Source organism: Musca autumnalis, unplaced genomic scaffold (genome assembly GCF_047663935.1).
Source record: "Musca autumnalis isolate F117 unplaced genomic scaffold, ASM4766393v1 scaffold_1, whole genome shotgun sequence".
NCBI lineage: Eukaryota > Metazoa > Arthropoda > Insecta > Diptera > Muscidae > Musca > Musca autumnalis.
The window spans coordinates 42,819,368-42,838,510 of record NW_027411644.1 but is presented as its reverse complement, the minus strand read 5'-3'; the positions used below and the strand labels follow the sequence as shown (position 1 = coordinate 42,838,510).

The 19,143-nt window shown below is 30.9% G+C and overlaps 1 protein-coding gene across 1 annotated transcript in view; it reads right to left on the bottom strand.

Moving 5' to 3' along the window:
- The window catches only part of dpr11 (defective proboscis extension response 11), a 255,589-nt gene that overhangs the window by 120,280 nt on the left and 116,166 nt on the right, over positions 1-19,143 (bottom strand). The window contains exon 2 of the mRNA XM_073973776.1: positions 17,791-18,269. Within this exon, the coding sequence (XP_073829877.1) occupies positions 17,791-18,269 (479 nt within the window). The remainder of the gene's footprint in view (positions 1-17,790; positions 18,270-19,143) is intronic.

The window sequence follows — 19,143 nt, the reverse complement described above, 5'->3', positions numbered from 1 at the left end:
AGGTCTTAGGATTTAATTCACATTTAAATTTCAGACATACACTTCCAGATATACTATACAGCAAATAAAATAAATGCGTACCTCAAGTCAAGACGAAATCTATATTAAGATTAAAGTTCAAAAGTGTTGCAGAAGAGGTACTTAAAGGAATGGACCGACATAGTCCATTATGGAAGTGGATCTTATTTTGGAAGTCATATCTTTTCGATAGATATCGCGCCCACTAGTCATTTCAGTTTGTCTTATTATGGGAGTCATATCTTTTCGATAGATGTCGCGCCCACTAGTCATTTCAGTGGACCAGTATGCCAGGAAACAACGGAAAACATAATGCCGTTGTAAGCAGGACAAAAAACGAACGGAATCGGCATACATTTCATCTTCGAACAGACCTTAAACTGCACTTAGACACAAATGTTGAACTTTTGTGGAGGTGGTACCCTAAGGTACTCCATTTTAGAAGTTAAACTTAATTTGGACAAAATATTAGGAGATCCAAAATTTGGACCAAATTTGTTCAAGAGATATCGTGCATGCCCTTTAAGAGAATTTTTTTAAATGTTCGGGGGAACTACCAGAAGTTGTGGACCGGTATTGCTTATCTTCGAACTGAAAGTGTGACAAAATATCAGGAAGGCCAAATTTTGGAGTTATCGTGCTCTCCAGCCACTACATATGGTACCATAGGGTTTTTTTTTCACCTTTCGGGCTGTTTTCTCAAAAAGTATGGACTTGCCCCTGAAAAAACGTTTACCGTCGTAATTGAGGCAGCGAATGCAAGTTGCTTCAAAAAAATCAAAGTGATTCGAGAACAGGTCTTAAAGTGAACTTATCCGTAATTTTGTGCGATAGGTACCCGAAGGTTGTCCATATTCGATCTATATCTGGTAGATATATTAGGATGTGTAAAGTATGGACCATTTCGGTCACTCCCTTCAAGGGTTATCGTGCGAAAAAATTTTTCCGAACCAACCACTACACACGGTGTCATATGGGTTTGTTTGCATCTTTCAGGCTATTTTCTCAGGAAGTATGGACTTGCCCCTAATGAGACATATACCATCGTAAACGGTGCAGTGACTACAAGTTGCTACAAGAAAAATCAAAGAGATTCGCGAACAGGTCCTAAACTGAACTTTTCCGAAATTTTGTGTGGGAGGTACCCGAAGGAGTCGACCGATTAAGTCCATACTAGAACCTTATCTAAGTCTGGTAGAAATTTTACGATGTGCAAAATATGGACCTAATCGGTTACTCCCCTCAAGAGTTATACTGCGCACAAATTTTCCGAACATTGCCGAACTTCTGTGGGGGAGGTACCGGAAAGAGTGGACCGATATAACCCATCTTCTTACTTAAACTAAGTTTGGATAAATTAATACGAAAGCCCAATTTTGGACCAAATCGGTTCATCCGTTCGAGAGTTATCGTGCGCACCAGCCGGCCAGACAGACAGACAGACGGACGGACGGACATTGCTAAATCGACTCCAAATTGTCTGAAACACATTTCGTCCAAACATAATTGGGGTCTAAAACCATTATTTCGATGAGGCACATTTTGCCCGCATGAAAGTGTATATACACTCGTTAGCATAAATGCTGAGGGTATAAAAATCCACACTTAAAGGTCTGTTGATCGTTGGAATAATATTGCTTAAAAATCAACCATAAAAGGTCTGTTGACCTTTGGAAAAATATTGCATAAAAATCCACGCTTTAAGGTCTGTTAATGTTTGGAAAAAATTGCTTCAAAATCCACGCTTTAAGGTCTGTTAATGTTTGGAAAAAATTGCTTCAAAATCCACGCTTAATGGTCTTTTATGGTTGGAAAAATATTCTTTAAAAATCTACATTTACTGGTCTATTGATGTTTAGAAAAATATTGCTTCAAAATCCACGCTTAATGGTCTGTTGATGGTTGGAAAAATATTCTTTAAAAATCTACATTTACTGGTCTATTGATGTTTAGAAAAATATTGCTTAAAAATCCACGCTTAATGGTCTGTTGATGGTTGGAAAAATATTGCTTAAAAATCCACGCTTAATGGTCTGGTGATGTTTGGAAAAATATTGCTTAAAAATCCACGCTTAAAATGCTTAAAAATTTACGATTAAAGGTCTGTTGATGTTTGGAAAAATATTGCTTAAAAATCCACGCTTAATGGTCTGGTGATGTTTGGAAAAATATTGCTTAAAAATCCACGCTTAAAATGCTTAAAAATTTACGATTAAAGGTCTGTTGATGTTTGGAAAAATATTGCTTAAAAATCCACGCATTAAGGTCTGTTAATATTTGGAAAAATATTGCTTCAAAATCCACGCTTTAAGGTCTGTTAATGTTTGGAAAAAATTGCTTCAAAATCCACGCTTAATGGTCTTTTATGGTTGGAAAAATATTCTTTAAAAATCTACGTTTAGTGGTCTATTGATGTTTAGAAAAATATTGCTTAAAAATCCACGCTTAATGGTCTGTTGATGGTTGGAAAAATATTGCTTCAAAATCCACGCTTAATGGTCTGGTGATGTTTGGAAAAATATTGCTTAAAAATCCACGCTTAATGGTCTGTTGATGGTTGGAAAAATATTGCTTAAAAATCCACGCTTAATGGTCTGATGATGTTTGGAAAAATATTGCTTAAAATCCACGCTTAAAGGTCTGTTGATGTTTGGAAAAATATTGCTTAAAAATCCACACTTAAAGGTCTGTTGATGTTTGGAAAAATATTGCTTAAAAATCCACGCTTAATGGTCTGTTGATGTTTGGAAAAATATTGCTTAAAAATCCACGCTTAAAGGTCTGTTGATGTTTGGAAAAATATTGCTTAAAAATCCACGCTTAAAGGTCTGTTGATGTTTGGAAAAATATTGCTTAAAAATCCACGTTTAAAGGTCTGTTGATGTTTGGAAAAATATTGCTTAAAAATCCACGCTTAAAGGTCTGTTGATGTTTGGAAAAATATTGCTTAAAAATCCACGTTTAAAGGTCTGTTGATGTTTGGAAAAATATTGCTTAAAAATCCACGCTTAAAGGTCTGTTGATGTTTGGAAAAATATTGCTTAAAAATCCACGCTTAAATGTCTGTTGATGGTTGGAAAAATATTGCTTAAAAATCCACGCTTAAATGTCTGTTGATGTTTGGAAAAATATTGCTTAAAAATCCACGCTTAAATGCCTTTTGATGCGTGGAAAAATATTGCTTAAAATCCACGTTTAAAGGTCTGTTGATGTTTGGAAAAATATTGCTTAAAAATCCACGCTTAAATGCCTTTTGATGCTTGGAAAAATATTGCTTAAAAATCCACGCTTAATGGTCTGTTGATGTTTGGAAAAATATTCTTTAAAAATTCACGCTTAATGGTCTGTTGATGTTCAGAAAAAAATTCCTTAAAAATCGACGCTTAATGGTCCATTGTTGTTTGGAAAAATATTGCTTAAAAATCCAATCCTAATATTTTATTGATGTTAGGAAAAATATTCTTTAAAAATATTTTAAGCACCATGATCTGCAAATTTCCGTCAGGAATGTACACTAGACTATTTTACAACCTCAAATCCCTGTATCAAATTTTGTCGAGCCTTTACCTTAGATTATATAAAATATAATTTTTTTCTGGAAACTGTTTCCCCATAGTGCAAGGTACACAAATTTTAAGTTGTGTGTTCAAAATTTTCTGTTCATATTTACCAAATGAAGAAATGTGGCTAACATTTCTTAATAATTATTGTAATCCTAACTAAGATTGGTGTTTTGTATTTCTTCCTTCCTCTACGGCATATTTGGGAATGCCGGTTTCCTTCTGGTTTTTGTTTGCTGAAACCATTATATTCCAAAATTTACAGAAAATAGGTATTTGTTTGAATAGCTGGTTTTACTGCTATGTTAGTTCTGCTTGTTTACATTTGTTATTATTTCAGTTGTTTGTGTTATTCTTAGCAAGGATAACAGTGGGAAATTATTATTTCGCCACATACACACAATTTCTACCGAAGTACAAACGACTACTAATGTATACCTCCATTGTTTTATATTCCTTCCATTTTTCACGATATTGACGCACGTAGCAAAAATTATGCCGGCATGTGCAAACAAGCGAGTAAGGGAGCGAGAGTGGTGGTGGTATTTGTTATATATTTGTCATAATTATTTTTTAATATCAAACCATTAATTTTTATTTAATTGTTTTTATAAATGTTTGTGTTTGCTGCCTTGTTCTGTGTTTTCCCTTTCCCTCTTCGAATTTCTTATATTTCATGTATTATTTCTTGCTGCGTGTTTCATGATGACTGCTGTCATTTTTCAGGAAACTGTAAGGGGGAAATCGTAAGGTGTCGACATTTTTGGTGCAAACCCACAACAACAAACACTATATGACTTTTGACAATAAGCCAGCCACAAACAACGAATAACAGCAACAGCTACAACATTACAAATCATTAATTATGAAAACACTATGACTTGATGTATTGTTGGATAATGTCATGTCATTTGTCATATTGCAAGGAAGTGATATGTCGTGGTAGTGGGAAACAAGGTAGCAGTTGGGTAAGAAAATAACATAACACGTTAATAAAATGTCTTAAATTAGCAGGTGCATGAATTGTATACTGCGGAAGACTTTAATTGTATTTTAATTGGTCACAAAAATATTATCATAGTTTTTCGAATAACATTGACACGAAACATTCCTCAATAAAACAATTTGGTTGAGGTAATAAAACGTTTAAAAGGTGGAGTTCTTTGGTGTCATAATCTATGAAGTATACAAAGGGCTGCAATAATACCGATTAGTAGTCCATTAAAACCATTCCTCAGGCTGTTTTCAACGTAATCTTGGGTAGTCAAGTCATGGATCTCTCGATTCCTTTCCAAATACCCATGGCAGCTATTTGACTTGGAGGTAAAATGGATCGCATTCTTAAAATATTGGAATTCTCAAGGTCCTAAACATTAATGTCATTCAGATTGTGCGGATCCAAAGGAATAAAAACAAGTAGAAATAGAATTACATATATTGGAGGAAGCCTTGAAGTAAAAAGGTGCAGTTGCAATATTAACCGGCAGTCTAAGTCATATAAATACAGGAACTTAAGACAAGGGTGGTGAATAAGACCTATCACATAAACACACCTGAAAACTCTCTACGGTGCATGAAGAGTTAGTTGAACGTCTGTTTTCCGGTGTTCAGAACACCGTGCGGCTAAGCCGACATGGCAGATACCCCGTTTATCATTACAAAAAATTGGTTAAAAATCCACGTGCTTAAAAAATTTTAAATATTCCTCGTCTTGAAAAAAATATAAAAAATCCACGCCCTTGAATATTAAATCAACGTCTTTCAAGAAAATTCTTAAAAAATCCACGACCTTTAAAAATTATTAAAAAATCTACGTCCTTAAACAAATTTTTAACAAAATACATTTCATTGCTTAAGTCTGGAGTATTCCCCCATTGGCTTAACTTCATTACTTTCCTCTTTGCAGAGAAAAGTTAAGCCAATGGGGGAATACTCCAGACTTAAGCAATCATATGATTGAAACTTCAACTAAAACAAAACAAAATACATTTCCTTAAAAAAATTTAAAAAAAAATCTTAAAAAAATTCAAAACTTCCAAAAAAATTATTAAAAAAACCACAAACTATTTACAAAATTAAATGAACATCGTTTAAAAAAATTCTATAAAAATATCCACGACCTTCAAAAAATTTTTTAAAATCCGCGACCTAAAAAATTTTGCTATAAAAAATTTTATCAAAACTTTACGTCCTTAAAAAAATATAAAAATTGCAAGTCCATTTAAAATTCTATAAACAGATATACGCCATTTAAAAAAATCTAAAAAAAAAATCTTAAAAAATCTATACAAAATCCAAGTCCTTTAAAAAAGTTTTATAATACCCATGTCCTTGGAAAAAAGTCTTAAAACACCGACGTACTTAAAAAACTTCCTGAAAAATCACGTCCTTTAGAAATCCACGACCTTTAAAAATACTTCTTAAAAATACCGCGTCCATATCCTTTAAAAATATCCACATCTTTCAAAGGAATTCTAAAAAATGTATTTTAAAAAAATCTTAAAAAAACATATTTAAAAAATTCAAAATATCCACAACAATTAAAAAATAAAATTTTTTATTTGAGGTGGAGTTTTTAACCACATCAATTTTAAAAATTTCTTAAAAAATCCACGTTGAAAGTTCTTATAAAAATCAATGTCTTTTTAATAATTTTAAAAGAATCCACGAACTTTAAAAGACATATTAAAAATCCACGTCCTTTAAAAAAATCCTTACAAAAATCCTCGTCCTTTAAAAATATTCTTAAAATATCTACGTCTTTTAACGGAATCCTAAGAAATGTGTTTTAAAAAATCCACAACAGTTAAACAATTTACATCATTAAAAATTTCTTAAAAAATCCACATCAATTAAAAAATTTCTTTAAAAATCAACGTGAATTAAAACAACGCATAAAAAATCCACGTCTTTTAAACAATTCTTAAAAAATTTACATATTTTAAAGAAATTCTAAAGACGTCTTTAAAAAAATCCTCATCCTCTAACTAAATTCTACAAAAATTCACAACCTTTAGAGAAATTCAAAAGAATACTCTAACAAAATGTTTAATAAAAAATCACGACAATTAAAAAAATCGTAAAAAGGCCACGTTCTTTAAGAAAACTTTAAACAAAATCCACGTTCTTTCAAAAAATGTTTAATAAATGCACGCCCTTTAAAATAATTTAAAAAAAATTCACGTTATTGATAAAACTCTTTAAAAAAATCCACATTCTTCAAATTTTTTTAAATAAACCACGTCCTTCAAAAGATTCTTAAAAAATCGACGTCTTAAAAAAATATTCTTAAGAAAAATCCACGTTCTTTAAATAAAATCTTTAAAAAAAAATCCAACATTAAAATAAATCCAGGTCCTTTAAAAAATTCAACTTCCATAAAAATTAAATCCACGTCGTTTAAAATTAAAAAATTCCACCACTTTAAAGAATTCATAAAAAATCGACGTCCTTAAAGATAAAATCCACGTCCTTTAATTTTCTTTCAATCTTAAAAGATGCAATTACTTGATATCCGTGTTATTTAACAAATTTCTTTAAATATCCGAGTCTTTTAAGTAAATTCTAAACAATTCTTAAAAACTTCATCCATGATGTATATAAAAACCATTAAAATTTCTTGAAAATACATGTAATTTAAAAAAATCTTTAGGAATACACGTCCTTTAAAAAAATCTTTAGGAATACACGTCCTTTAAAAAAACTTAAAAAAATGCACGCCTTTTAAATAAATTATTAAAAAAATCCACGTTCTATAAAACAATATAAAAACGCATTAAACGATTTAAAAACGCATTAAACAAATTAAATTTAAAACGTACCACGCCATTTAAATTTTTTTTTAAAAAATCCACTTTGTTTAAAAAATTCTTTGAAAAACCCACGCCATTTAAATAATTCCTAAAACAAATCCCGTCATTTAAAAAATTCAAGTCCTTTAACAAATTTCTAAAAAAAATCGACGTTCTTTAAAAAAACATTAAGAAACCCTTTATAAAATTCTTAAAAAATCAAGTAATTAAAAAAATTCTTAAAAAAATTCAAGTCAATTAAAAAAAAATCACGTCATTAAAAAATTCTTGAAAACTCACGTTCTTAAAAATTTTTTGAAAAAACCACGTATTTAAACAAATTTAAAAAAAATCACCTCCAAAAAAAAAGAATTAAAAAATCCACGTCGCACAGTGCGAAATATGGGAAATTTAGTGGAAATTTAAGGAATTTTGAAGTACATAAAATTAATTAAATTGTTATTGAATTCGTTAGCTAAGTACTCCACTGCAAATGATCCATACTCAGTTTGGCGATTTACTCCGCGAAACGACTTAAAAATGCACTTAAAGTTGCACTTTTGTTTCATAATTTTTTTTCTAAGAAATATAATTTGGTTTCATTAAAAAAATAGCGTGGCGCGGACAAATGGTAAGTCAGTATGCCATGATTAATTTTTCTTCATATTTTACAAACTCTTTAAAAAAAATACAAAACACTCTTATTGTTTTCATGCAATTTTAATAGGAATGAAGTGCTTTTTTGAAAATTTCAAAATTATTTTTTTATTTTCCATGGATATTTCAAAAGTGAGTTCCGTACATTTCCGTATTAAGATATATATGACCTGAAAGTTTCGGGTCTCCTCTGTTCGCAAAGCCATAAAACAGCTGCGGTAACGTGCGGTCTTCGGAGAAAATCAAGTTTTTTTAAATGACTTCGGAAATTCCATTTAATTGCATTTTCCAAAGTGGAAGGTAAACGCGGCAATGAACGCCATTGTTGACTGTGTTTTGAAGAAATGGACTCACTATTTCTAACAAATGATGATTTCCTGTTAAATTAAGAATCCTCTCGCAATTTTTCATAGTTTTGACATGTAAATGTTGGTGATTTATATATAGTGCAAGATTTTTGGATGCTGTGGTACAAGTACCATTATACGTTAAAAATTGTAATGCAGTTCCAACCTGAACTTGATCTGAGAGGCATTATTAATAAAATTAATGGTACAGACCTGCTAAATAGACCAATAAACATTATAGCTACAAATGAAAACAAAAAATTATGGACATTTTACTCCATAATGGATGAGTAGGGATGTGGGGCTTCGCCCAGAAGTGGACCTATGTTGACAGATTTTATGTGAGGAGGATGTTTATTCGCTAATATCTTAAAATGTACATTTGCATCAAAATCGGCGGCATTTTTTGTCTTCAACATTTAAAATACCTAACATGAAGGAACCCGTCATATGGGGGCTATACCAAAGACGCGTATGTACGATGCTAATATTTCGCACAGTGGTTTTCTATCTACGAAGAACATAAAATACTAAATAACAACCAAATACATTGGAAAATGTGTCTGTAACATATAAAATAGGTCCCATCTACCGGTACCGTTCAAGGGGGGCTATACGTAAACGCGAACCTATATTGAAAATATTTTGTACATAAGTTTTCTATCCGCTGAAAACTGAATATACCAATTTGCAGCAAAATCGATTGAAAAATGAATGTAATACGTGAAATCGGCAACCGGCGTTACATGAACGCTACGGGAAACCGCGGGCCTATGTGGCCCAATTTGAGCCAAACACTATCCACTAATATAAGAGACATTTTTGCAAAATTTTAGGAATCTACGCCCTTTCCTTTAAAATTTATTAGCAAAGTTCCGCTAAAGTGCTCATATTTCGCATTGTGCGTCGTATAAAAAAATTTACTAAAATCCACAATCATTTATATTTTGTCCACGCCATTTAAGAAAATTCTTAAAAAATCCGCGACCTTTCTAATTCTTGTTAACAAATCCACAACCCTTACAATTTCTAAAAAAATCTCCGACTTAAAAAAACTCCTAAAAAATCAAGTCCTTTAAAAAAATTCCTAAAAAATTATACGTCGTTTGAAACAATTTTAAAAAATTCCACGTCGTTTGAAATCTTGTTAACAAGTCCACGACCTTTATAAATCTTCTTAAAAACGTAATGTCCTTTAAACAATTTCTAAAAAAATCTCCGTCTTAAAAAAAATCCTAAGAAATCCACGTCCTAAAAAAATTCCTGAAAAATTCCACGTCTTTTGAAAGATTCTAAATCTTGTTAACAAATCCACCACCTTTATAAATCTTCTTAAAAACTTAATGTCCTTTAAACAATTTCTAAACAAATCTCCCCCGTAAAAAACTCTTAAAACATCCATGTCCTTTAAAAAAATTCCTGAAAGATTCCACGTCCTTTGAATAATCCACGTTCTTTCATAGATACTTAAAAAAACGACGTCTAATAAAACTAATCTTAAGAAAAATCCATGTCCTTTAAACAAAATCTTAAATAAAACAACCATTAAAATAATATTACTAATATTAATTAATAATATTAATTCTTAAAAAATTCATTCAGGATGTCTAAAAAATTCATTAAAAGTTCCTGAAAATGCACGTACTTTAAAAAAAAAATTGAAAAATCCTCGTCCTTTAAATAAATTATTAAAAAAATCCAAAAAGAAATCCACGTCCTAAAAAAATTCCTGAAAAATTCCACGTCTTTTGAAAGATTCTAAATCTTGTTAACAAATCCACCACCTTTATAAATCTTCTTAAAAACTTAATGTCCTTTAAACAATTTCTAAACAAATCTCCCCCGTAAAAAACTCTTAAAACATCCATGTCCTTTAAAAAAATTCCTGAAAGATTCCACGCCCTTTGAATAATCCACGTTCTTTCATAGATACTTAAAAAAACGACGTCTAATAAAACTAATCTTAAGAAAAATCCATGTCCTTTAAACAAAATCTTAAATAAAACAACCATTAAAATAATATTACTAATATTAATTAATAATATTAATTCTTAAAAAATTCATTCAGGATGTCTAAAAAATTCATTAAAAGTTCCTGAAAATGCACGTACTTTAAAAAAAAAATTGAAAAATCATCGTCCTTTAAATAAATTATTAAAAAAATCCACGTTCTTTAAAACAACGTAAAAACGCATTAAAAAATTTAAAAAAATCCACGTTCTTTAAAAAACATAAAAAATACATTAACAAAATTTTATTAGGGAATTATTTAAATAATTCCTTAAAAAATTCACGCCATTTAAAAAAAATTCTTAAAAATCCATGCCCTTCAACAAAATTCCAAAAAAAACCACGTTCTTTAAAAAACATAAAAAATTCTTAATAAATCAGGTAATTTAAAAATTTCTTAAAAAAACCAAGTCATTTAAAAAATTAAAAAAAATCCACTTCATTTAAAAAAAATTCTTTAAAAAATCCACTAACTTTAAACAAATTCTCAAAGAAAAAAAAACACGTCCGTTAAAAAAATTAACAAACAAAAATTCACGTCCATTAAAATAAATTAAAAAATCGTCGAAAATCTGCGATCTTTTATATATTGTCCACGTCATTTAAGAAATTTCTTAAAAAATCCAAGATCTTTCTAAATCTTGTTAACAATTACACGACCTTAACAATTTCTAAAAAAACTCCGATTTAAAAAAAAATCTCCTAAAAAATCACGTCCTTTAAAAAAATACTAAAAATTACACGTAATTTGAACAAATTTTAAAAAATTCCACGTCGTTTGAAACATTCTAAATCTTGTTAACAAATCCACTACCTTTATAAATCTTCTTTAAACAATTTCTAAAAATTCTCCGTCTTAAAAAAACTCCTAAAAAAGCCAGGTCCTTTAAAAAAAATGCCTAAAAAATTCTTTAAAAACGTATGTCCTTTACAAAATCCTAAAAAACTCCACGCCGTTTGAAAAATTATTAAAAATTTCACGTTCCATAAATAAATTAAAAAAACCAATTCTTTTTAAAAATTTTTAAAAATGCACTTCCTTGAAAAAATCTTAATAAATTACAAAAATTCACGCTCCAAGCATTAAAAATTAAATCCTTTATAAATATTCTTAAAAAACACGACTTTTATAAATCTTCTTAAAACATAAAGCCCTTTTAAGACCCCCTAAGAAAATCTCCGCCTTAAAAAATCCTATGAAAATCCCCGAAAAATTCGTAAAAAATCCACGTCCTTTAAAAATCCTCGTTCTTTAAAAAAATTCCTAAAAAATTCAAACGACGTGGAAATCCGCTAAAAAATGCACTTCCTTGAAAAAATCTTGAAAAATTCAAGCTTAAAAATCCTTTATAAATCTTCTTAAGAGGTAGTTTACACTATATGTAAATGTCATATGACATGAAATTTTCCATCTATATATATAAAAGAGCTTAGTGAGTGAGTGAGTGACTGAGTTACTGAGTGACTGAGTGACTGACATATCATCGCCCAGACGAAACCGCTGAAGCTAGAAAGCTGAAATTTTGACTGTGGGTTGCTGTCGGTGTGTAGGGGTGAGATAAGGGTGGGTTTTTGGAAATTCGACCTAGAAGGGTACGAAAAGTACTAAAAGGTACTAAATATGGTACCCTTTGTATTAGGCAAACGGGAAGAGCTAGAATTCTGAAATTTGGAATGAGAGTAACTGATGGAGAGTTAGAAAGAAGTACCAAAGGGTTTTTGGAAATTCGACATATAAGTGTACGAAAAGTTACTAAATTTGGTACCAATTGTATATTTTGAGCGGATATTGCTACAATCTTCATATTTGGTATGGGAATCAATGTTGGGAAATGGTGTTGATATAAGGAAATGATTTTGGAAGTTCGTACTTATGTGTACGAGTAGTACTAAATGGTACTAAATTTGGTACAATTAGGATTTGGGCGAACGGATAGAGCTGAAAACCTGAAATTAGGAATTTAGATTACCATTGAAGTGTACGATTGAGATATGGGGGTAGTTTTGGAAATTCGTACTTATGTGTACGTAAAGTACTAAATGGTAACAAATTTGGTACAATTTGGATTTAGATAGACGTGGAAACCTGAAATTTGGAATTAAGATTACTGGTGGAGGGAAGGATTGAGGTAGCTTTGGAAATTCTTACTTATGGGTACGAAAAGTAGTAAACGGTACTTAATTTGGTACAAATTGGATTTGGGTGAACGGATAGAGCTGGAATCCTGAAATTTGGAATTTAATTAAATTTGGAAATCCGCCTTAAAAAATCCTATGAAAATCCCCGAAAAATTCGTAAAAAATCCACGTCCTTTAAAAATCCTCGTTCTTTAAAAAAATTCCTAAAAAATTCAAAACGACGTGGAAATCCGCTAAAAAATGCACTTCCTTGAAAAATCTTGAAAAATTCAAGCTTAAAAAATCCTTTATAAGTCTTCTTAAGAGGTAGTTTACACTATATGTAAATATCATATGACATGAAATTTTCCATCTATATATATAAAAGAGCTTAGTGAGTGAGTGAGTGAGTGAGTGAGTGACTGAGTTACTGAGTGACTGAGTGACTGACATATCATCGCCCAGACGAAACCGCTGAAGCTAGAAAGCTCAAATTTTGACTGTGGGTTGCTGTCGGTGTGTAGGGGTGAGATAAGGGTGGGTTTTTGGAAATTCGACCTAGAAGGGTACGAAAAGTACTAAAAGGTACTAAATATGGTACCCTTTGTATTAGGCAAACGGGAAGAGCTAGAATTCTGAAATTTGGAATGAGAGTAACTGATGGAGAGTTAGAAAGAAGTACCAAAGGGTTTTTGGAAATTCGACCTATAAGTGTACGAAAAGTTACTAAATTTGGTACCAATTGTATATTTTGAGCGGATATTGCTACAATCTTCATATTTGGTATGGGAATCAATGTTGGGAAATGGTGTTGATATAAGGAAATGATTTTGGAAGTTCGTACTTATGTGTACGAGTAGTACTAAATGGTACTAAATTTTGTACAATTAGGATTTGGGCGAACGGATAGAGCTGAAAACCTGAAATTAGGAATTTAGATTACCATTGAAGTGTACGATTGAGATATGGGGGTAGTTTTGGAAATTCGTACTTATGTGTACGTAAAGTACTAAATGGTAACAAATTTGGTACAATTTGGATTTAGATAGACGTGGAAACCTGAAATTTGGAATTAAGATTACTGGTGGAGGGAAGGATTGAGGTAGCTTTGGAAATTCTTACTTATGGGTACGAAAAGTAGTAAACGGTACTTAATTTGGTACAAATTGGATTTGGGTGAACGGATAGAGCTGGAATCCTGAAATTTGGAATTTAATTAAATTTGGAGTGTAGGATTGACTTAGTCTTGGAAATTCGTACTTATGGGTACGAAAAGTACTAAATGGTACTAAATTTGGTACAATTTGGATTTGGGTGAACGGATAGAGTTAGAATCCTGAAATTTGGAATTTAATTACTTTTGGAGTGTAGGATTGAGTTAGTCTTGGAAATTCGTACTTATGGGTACGCAAAGTACTAAATATGGTACAATTTAAATTTCGGTGGACGGATAGAGCTGGAATCCTGAAATTTGGAATTATGATTACTTATTGAGTGTAGGATTGAGGTAGTTTCGGAAATTCGTAGTTTTGGGTACGGAAAGTACTAAATGGTACTAAATTTGGTACATTTTGGATTTGGGTGTACAGATAGAGCTGGAATCCTGAAATTTAGATTAAGATTGCTTATGGAGTGTAGCATTGACGTAGCTTTGGAAATTCGTACTTATGGGTACGAAAATTAATAAATGGTACTAAATTTGGTAAAAGTTAGATTTGGGTGGACGGATCCTGAAATTCGCAATTACTGTTGGAGATAGTTATTGAAATTCGTACTTTCATACGAAAAGTATTAATGGTATTATGAATAGAAGTGGAATTCGGAAATTTGGTATTATAGCCGCTGTTGGTGTGTAGGGTTGAGATATGGATGTGGCTGTGGATATACGTACAATAAGTGTACGAAAATTACTAAATGGCACAGAATTTGGTCCAAATTGTTATTGTGTAAAGGGGTAGAGTTGGAATTGTGAAATTCGGTATTAGTATAGCAGTTGACGTTTAGAGTGGAGATAGAGGAACTTTTGGAAATTCGTACTAATGTATATGAAAAATACTAAATCGCGGTTTGGATATAGTTTTGGATAAAAGGAAGTAATTTTTGAAACTTATACATACTATAAGTTCTAAATATGGTACCAGTTTGGTGTTGTTGTATGAGGGATTGTGTTGGTGTTTAGATAGATACGGATTTTTTGAAATGCATACAAATTCTAAAATTAGGATGAGGATTAGGCTGGATGATTTATTGCGAAATACGAAATATACTAAATGCTATTAAATTTGACGTTGGGTGAAAAGTACAACATTGCAATAAATTTGGTATAGAAGTGAAATTCTGATATAATATTGATTTGTCAGGTTCATTGTTAGAGGTGGTCGTACAATAAGTGTACTAGAAGTATTACATTATACCAAATATTGAAGCAATGGTACTGGGTGAATCGATAAATGAAATTTGTTTTGAGGATAACTGTTGAGATTGGATCAGAATGTTTATTTAAATCCGCCTTTAAATGTATGAAAGGTTTCTACATGTAATACCATTGACATTGGGTGAACAAGCAGAGCTAAAACTGTAACATTTGAGCTAAAGTCCTGGATTTTAAAAATTGTACTGAATAATGTACTATTGTTTCTAGGTTAACACGAATTTGGTTTCTAAATAATGTACTGAAATCAAAAAGTCAAACATACCTTTTCAACAAAATTGTTTTTATCTTTGTTGTCTATTCTAAACGTTATTGTAAGTTTATTTGAAAAGGTAGATCTATGCGGCTAATGTTTTACAAGAAGGTTTTTACATCCTGAGAAAAAAGGCCTAAAATAAAATGTCTCAAAAACTAACTGTTATATAGGGTAACATCTTCTGAATAATGGTTTTCTACATTTTGATATCACAAATTCCAAAATTCGGTTGGAAAATGTGGGTAAAATTTTCAAAATACCCATACCGTTCTAATAAAACATGGACTGGAATTTAAAATGTAGGCCGCTGTTGAAGTGTAGAGGTTTTTATTGAAATTCGAACAAAACGTATACGAGCAGTACTTGAAAGAAATTAAACATGAAATCAAATAGGTATTAGTACATCAAAATTGTCAGTGTTCTCCATATTAAATATTTTTTATTTGTATATTATTCCTTTTCCGTTACGAAGTAGCGGGCATTTTGCTAGTTGTTATATATTCGCTAATATGTGCAATATTGGATATTTTCCTTACGCAATTTACCCTGTGGGTCCACACCAGCAAAAATGTAAAAAAACTACGTCTCCACATTGCCTCCGTAGGTAGATATGAAATGGTTGATAGAGAGTGTAAACTACCTCTAAAAAATCCACGTCCTTTATAAGAGTTCTAAAAAACTTAATGTCATTTTAAACAAATCCTAAGAAATCTCCGCCTTAAAAAATCCTAAAATATCCACGTTCCTAAAAAATTATTATAAAAAAAACTTAAAAAAACTACATTAAAATTCAAGTCCTTTAAAAAATGCATTAAAAAAATCCACGACCTTAACAAAAATTCTTAAAAAAATCCTCGTCCTTTAAAACAAACATCTTCAAGAATCCACGTCCCTTAAAAAATCCTTTAAAAAAGTTCTTAAAAAAATCCACTTCTTTAAATGTAAATCCACGTCCTTTAAAAATTCTTAAAAAAATCACGTCTTCAAAAATCAAATCCACGGCCTTAAATTTTTTTTAGATAAAATGCACGTGTCCGAAAATTAAATCCACGCCCTCTACAAAAATTTAAAAAAACAAGATTACCAAAATAAAATTCGCGTCCTTAAAAAATTTTTAGAAAAAAATTAACGTCATTAAAAACTAAATCCAAGTCCTTTAAAGAAGTTTATGCAAAAATCGATGCTCTTTAAAAATCGTGATCATTAAAAGTTCTAAAAACTAAAAAAATGCCACTTTCTTAAAGCAATTATTAAAAACTTCAGTCCTTAAAAACTTTTTCAAAATTAGACGTGCTCAAAAAATCATAAAGACTCCACTTCTATAAAAATATTCATGGAAAACCTACATTCTACAAAAATTCCTAAGCTCTTCACGTCTGTGAACAAACTCCACGCTCTTATAAATAGTTAAATAGTTAAAAACACCTTGAATACAAAATTCTACATCCTTAAAAATGTAATCCACACCCTTCAAATTGTTCTTAAAAGGTCCACACAAATCTAAGAATTCTATTTCTTAAAAATTAGATCAACGTCCATAAAATATTCTCCAAAATTAAATCCCTGTAATTAAAGAACTTTAAAAATTGTACAAATGTCTTTCAAAAATGTATAAAATTAAATCAACTGCCTTAAAAATTCATAAAATGATATCCACGTCCTTAAAAAAAGAGTCTACATAAAATCCACATCCTTTAAAATGAAATCCAGGGGCTGGATTTTAATTCTATGAAACTTTGAAATGAAAAATATGTTCTTTGCAACATTTTTTTCATTTGACATTTATTTCCTTTATATAATTTTTCATTTCAAATTTTCATGGAAACAGAATTGAGCCCCAGGTCTTATCTCATCTAATATATTCACGTCTATAATAAAAAAATCAATTCATAGTCTAAGGGAGGTATTGATCCCATAAAAATCCACATGTATTGGTCTAAAATACATTAAAAAGATAATCTTTAATATTACTCCCCCATAATGTTTGATAATCCACCACAAATTATTAAAAATATCCACGACTAACACTAGATCTGTAGTGGAATTCTGTAACTCATTTTTCTAGTTACCGACAAAAATCGGTTGAATTAAAACCAAAAATTATGAATGAAAAGTATCAATTAAAACTGTCAAACTGCTTACGGTACGACTTAGCGACAAGTTTATTTTGGTTGTAACTTAATGAAAATTTTCGTTAATTAACAAAATTATAATCACTTTAATTTTATCGATTTTTTGTCGGTAACTCGAAAAATGAGTTACAGAATTCCACAGCTGATGATAAAATATATTTTATAAAAATAATAAATACAATGATAATATCTTTGATATTTTAAATTTATAACAGTTCTCAAACATCCCACAATGGGTTATGCTAAACAAATCATTGACCTGCAACAAAACTGAAAGTAAAAATTTATGGTGAAGAGTTAAAAATGTACAAAACCAACAAAAACAAAAGAAAGTGCCAGAAACTGAAAATGAATTCACCAACAAAAAAACCCCCCTAAAAACAACAATAACAATATTTTGAAATAACAAAAGAAAATGTAAACTACAACAACAGCTACAACATCAACTAGAACTAAATGGCAGCACTTACCCGACATGGCAGATATGCGTGTGTACCAATTTGTGCTGTAACATTTGTCGTGGCATAACCATCTAAATATGGTTCCACAAATGCTGATGTAGATGCTGCTGACACAAATGTTTCTAATGACGGCGCCTCCGCCTGTACCAAGGATGCTAACGCTGATGATGCGGCGGATGGTGTGAATGCCGCAATCGAGGCTGGAGACAATAATGACGACGAAGACGATAAGGGTGACGACGACGACGATGATGATGAAGAGAACGACAACGAGGACGACAAAGAAGAAGAAGATGCTAATTTACTATTACTATTAATGCCTATGCTACCACCATTACCACCACTGCTGCTGCTACTACTGCTTTCACTGGTGCTGCTGCCACCGTTTCCGGTACCACCTCCGCCACCACTGCTGCCACTATTACTTGTATACTCTTGTGGTGATGAGGCTATATCGAATTTTCTGATGACATCGGCATGACTTGTGGCTGTAGAGGTTATGAAATATTTGACACACACACACACAATGAAACGAACAACAAGATGGTCCAGACGTATTCCGAAATGTGAATTGATGTCAATGATGGTTGTTGAAAATCATGTTGAAGATGCGTCCATCCAAATTACAGGCATTACAGATACCGAAAAAAAGAAAGAGAAAAGAAAATATGGAAAATATTTATTAAACATGGTTTTAATTATAAAATATTTTATTAAATTGCTTGTTAAGATAAAACAAAGATCATATCTGAAAGTACATATTTTTGTGTTAACAAGCAGATATTTATAAATTTAATAAATTTTTTCCTTTATCCAAGAGTAAAATTTATATCAAACATACTCGTATACCTAGTTTCTTAAGACTGTGAGAGAACCATAAAATACGCTGCTCTCGGATAAATTTGGCACAATATTTGAATGTCCAAATATATAGAAAAGCCAACATCACTGACGATTAAGATCAAAACTCCCTGTCATTAAAATAGGAAGTCAAATTTATTTTAAGTATCTAAGTGTTTCCTCATTCGGAGTTTTAACACATTCATATGTATGACGTTACCTATCCGTTGGTTTTATAACCGTAATCTGCTAATCAATTTACCCAGCTAATACATATAAGAACAGTTACTGACAAACAAACCTTCCATTTCAATAATTATTTCTATTTCTTCTAATTATTCATAATTTTTTCCGAAAGAATAAAGTCTGGAAAGTTTCGCATACTCGTATATCACTTTGAAAAAAGTTTTTTTTTTAAGTCAAAATTATACCAATGATAACAACAATATATAACAAAACTCCAAGGCAATTATGTTTTAATTAAAATTTCTTGTTTTTGTATTCAAACAACAAAATAAACAA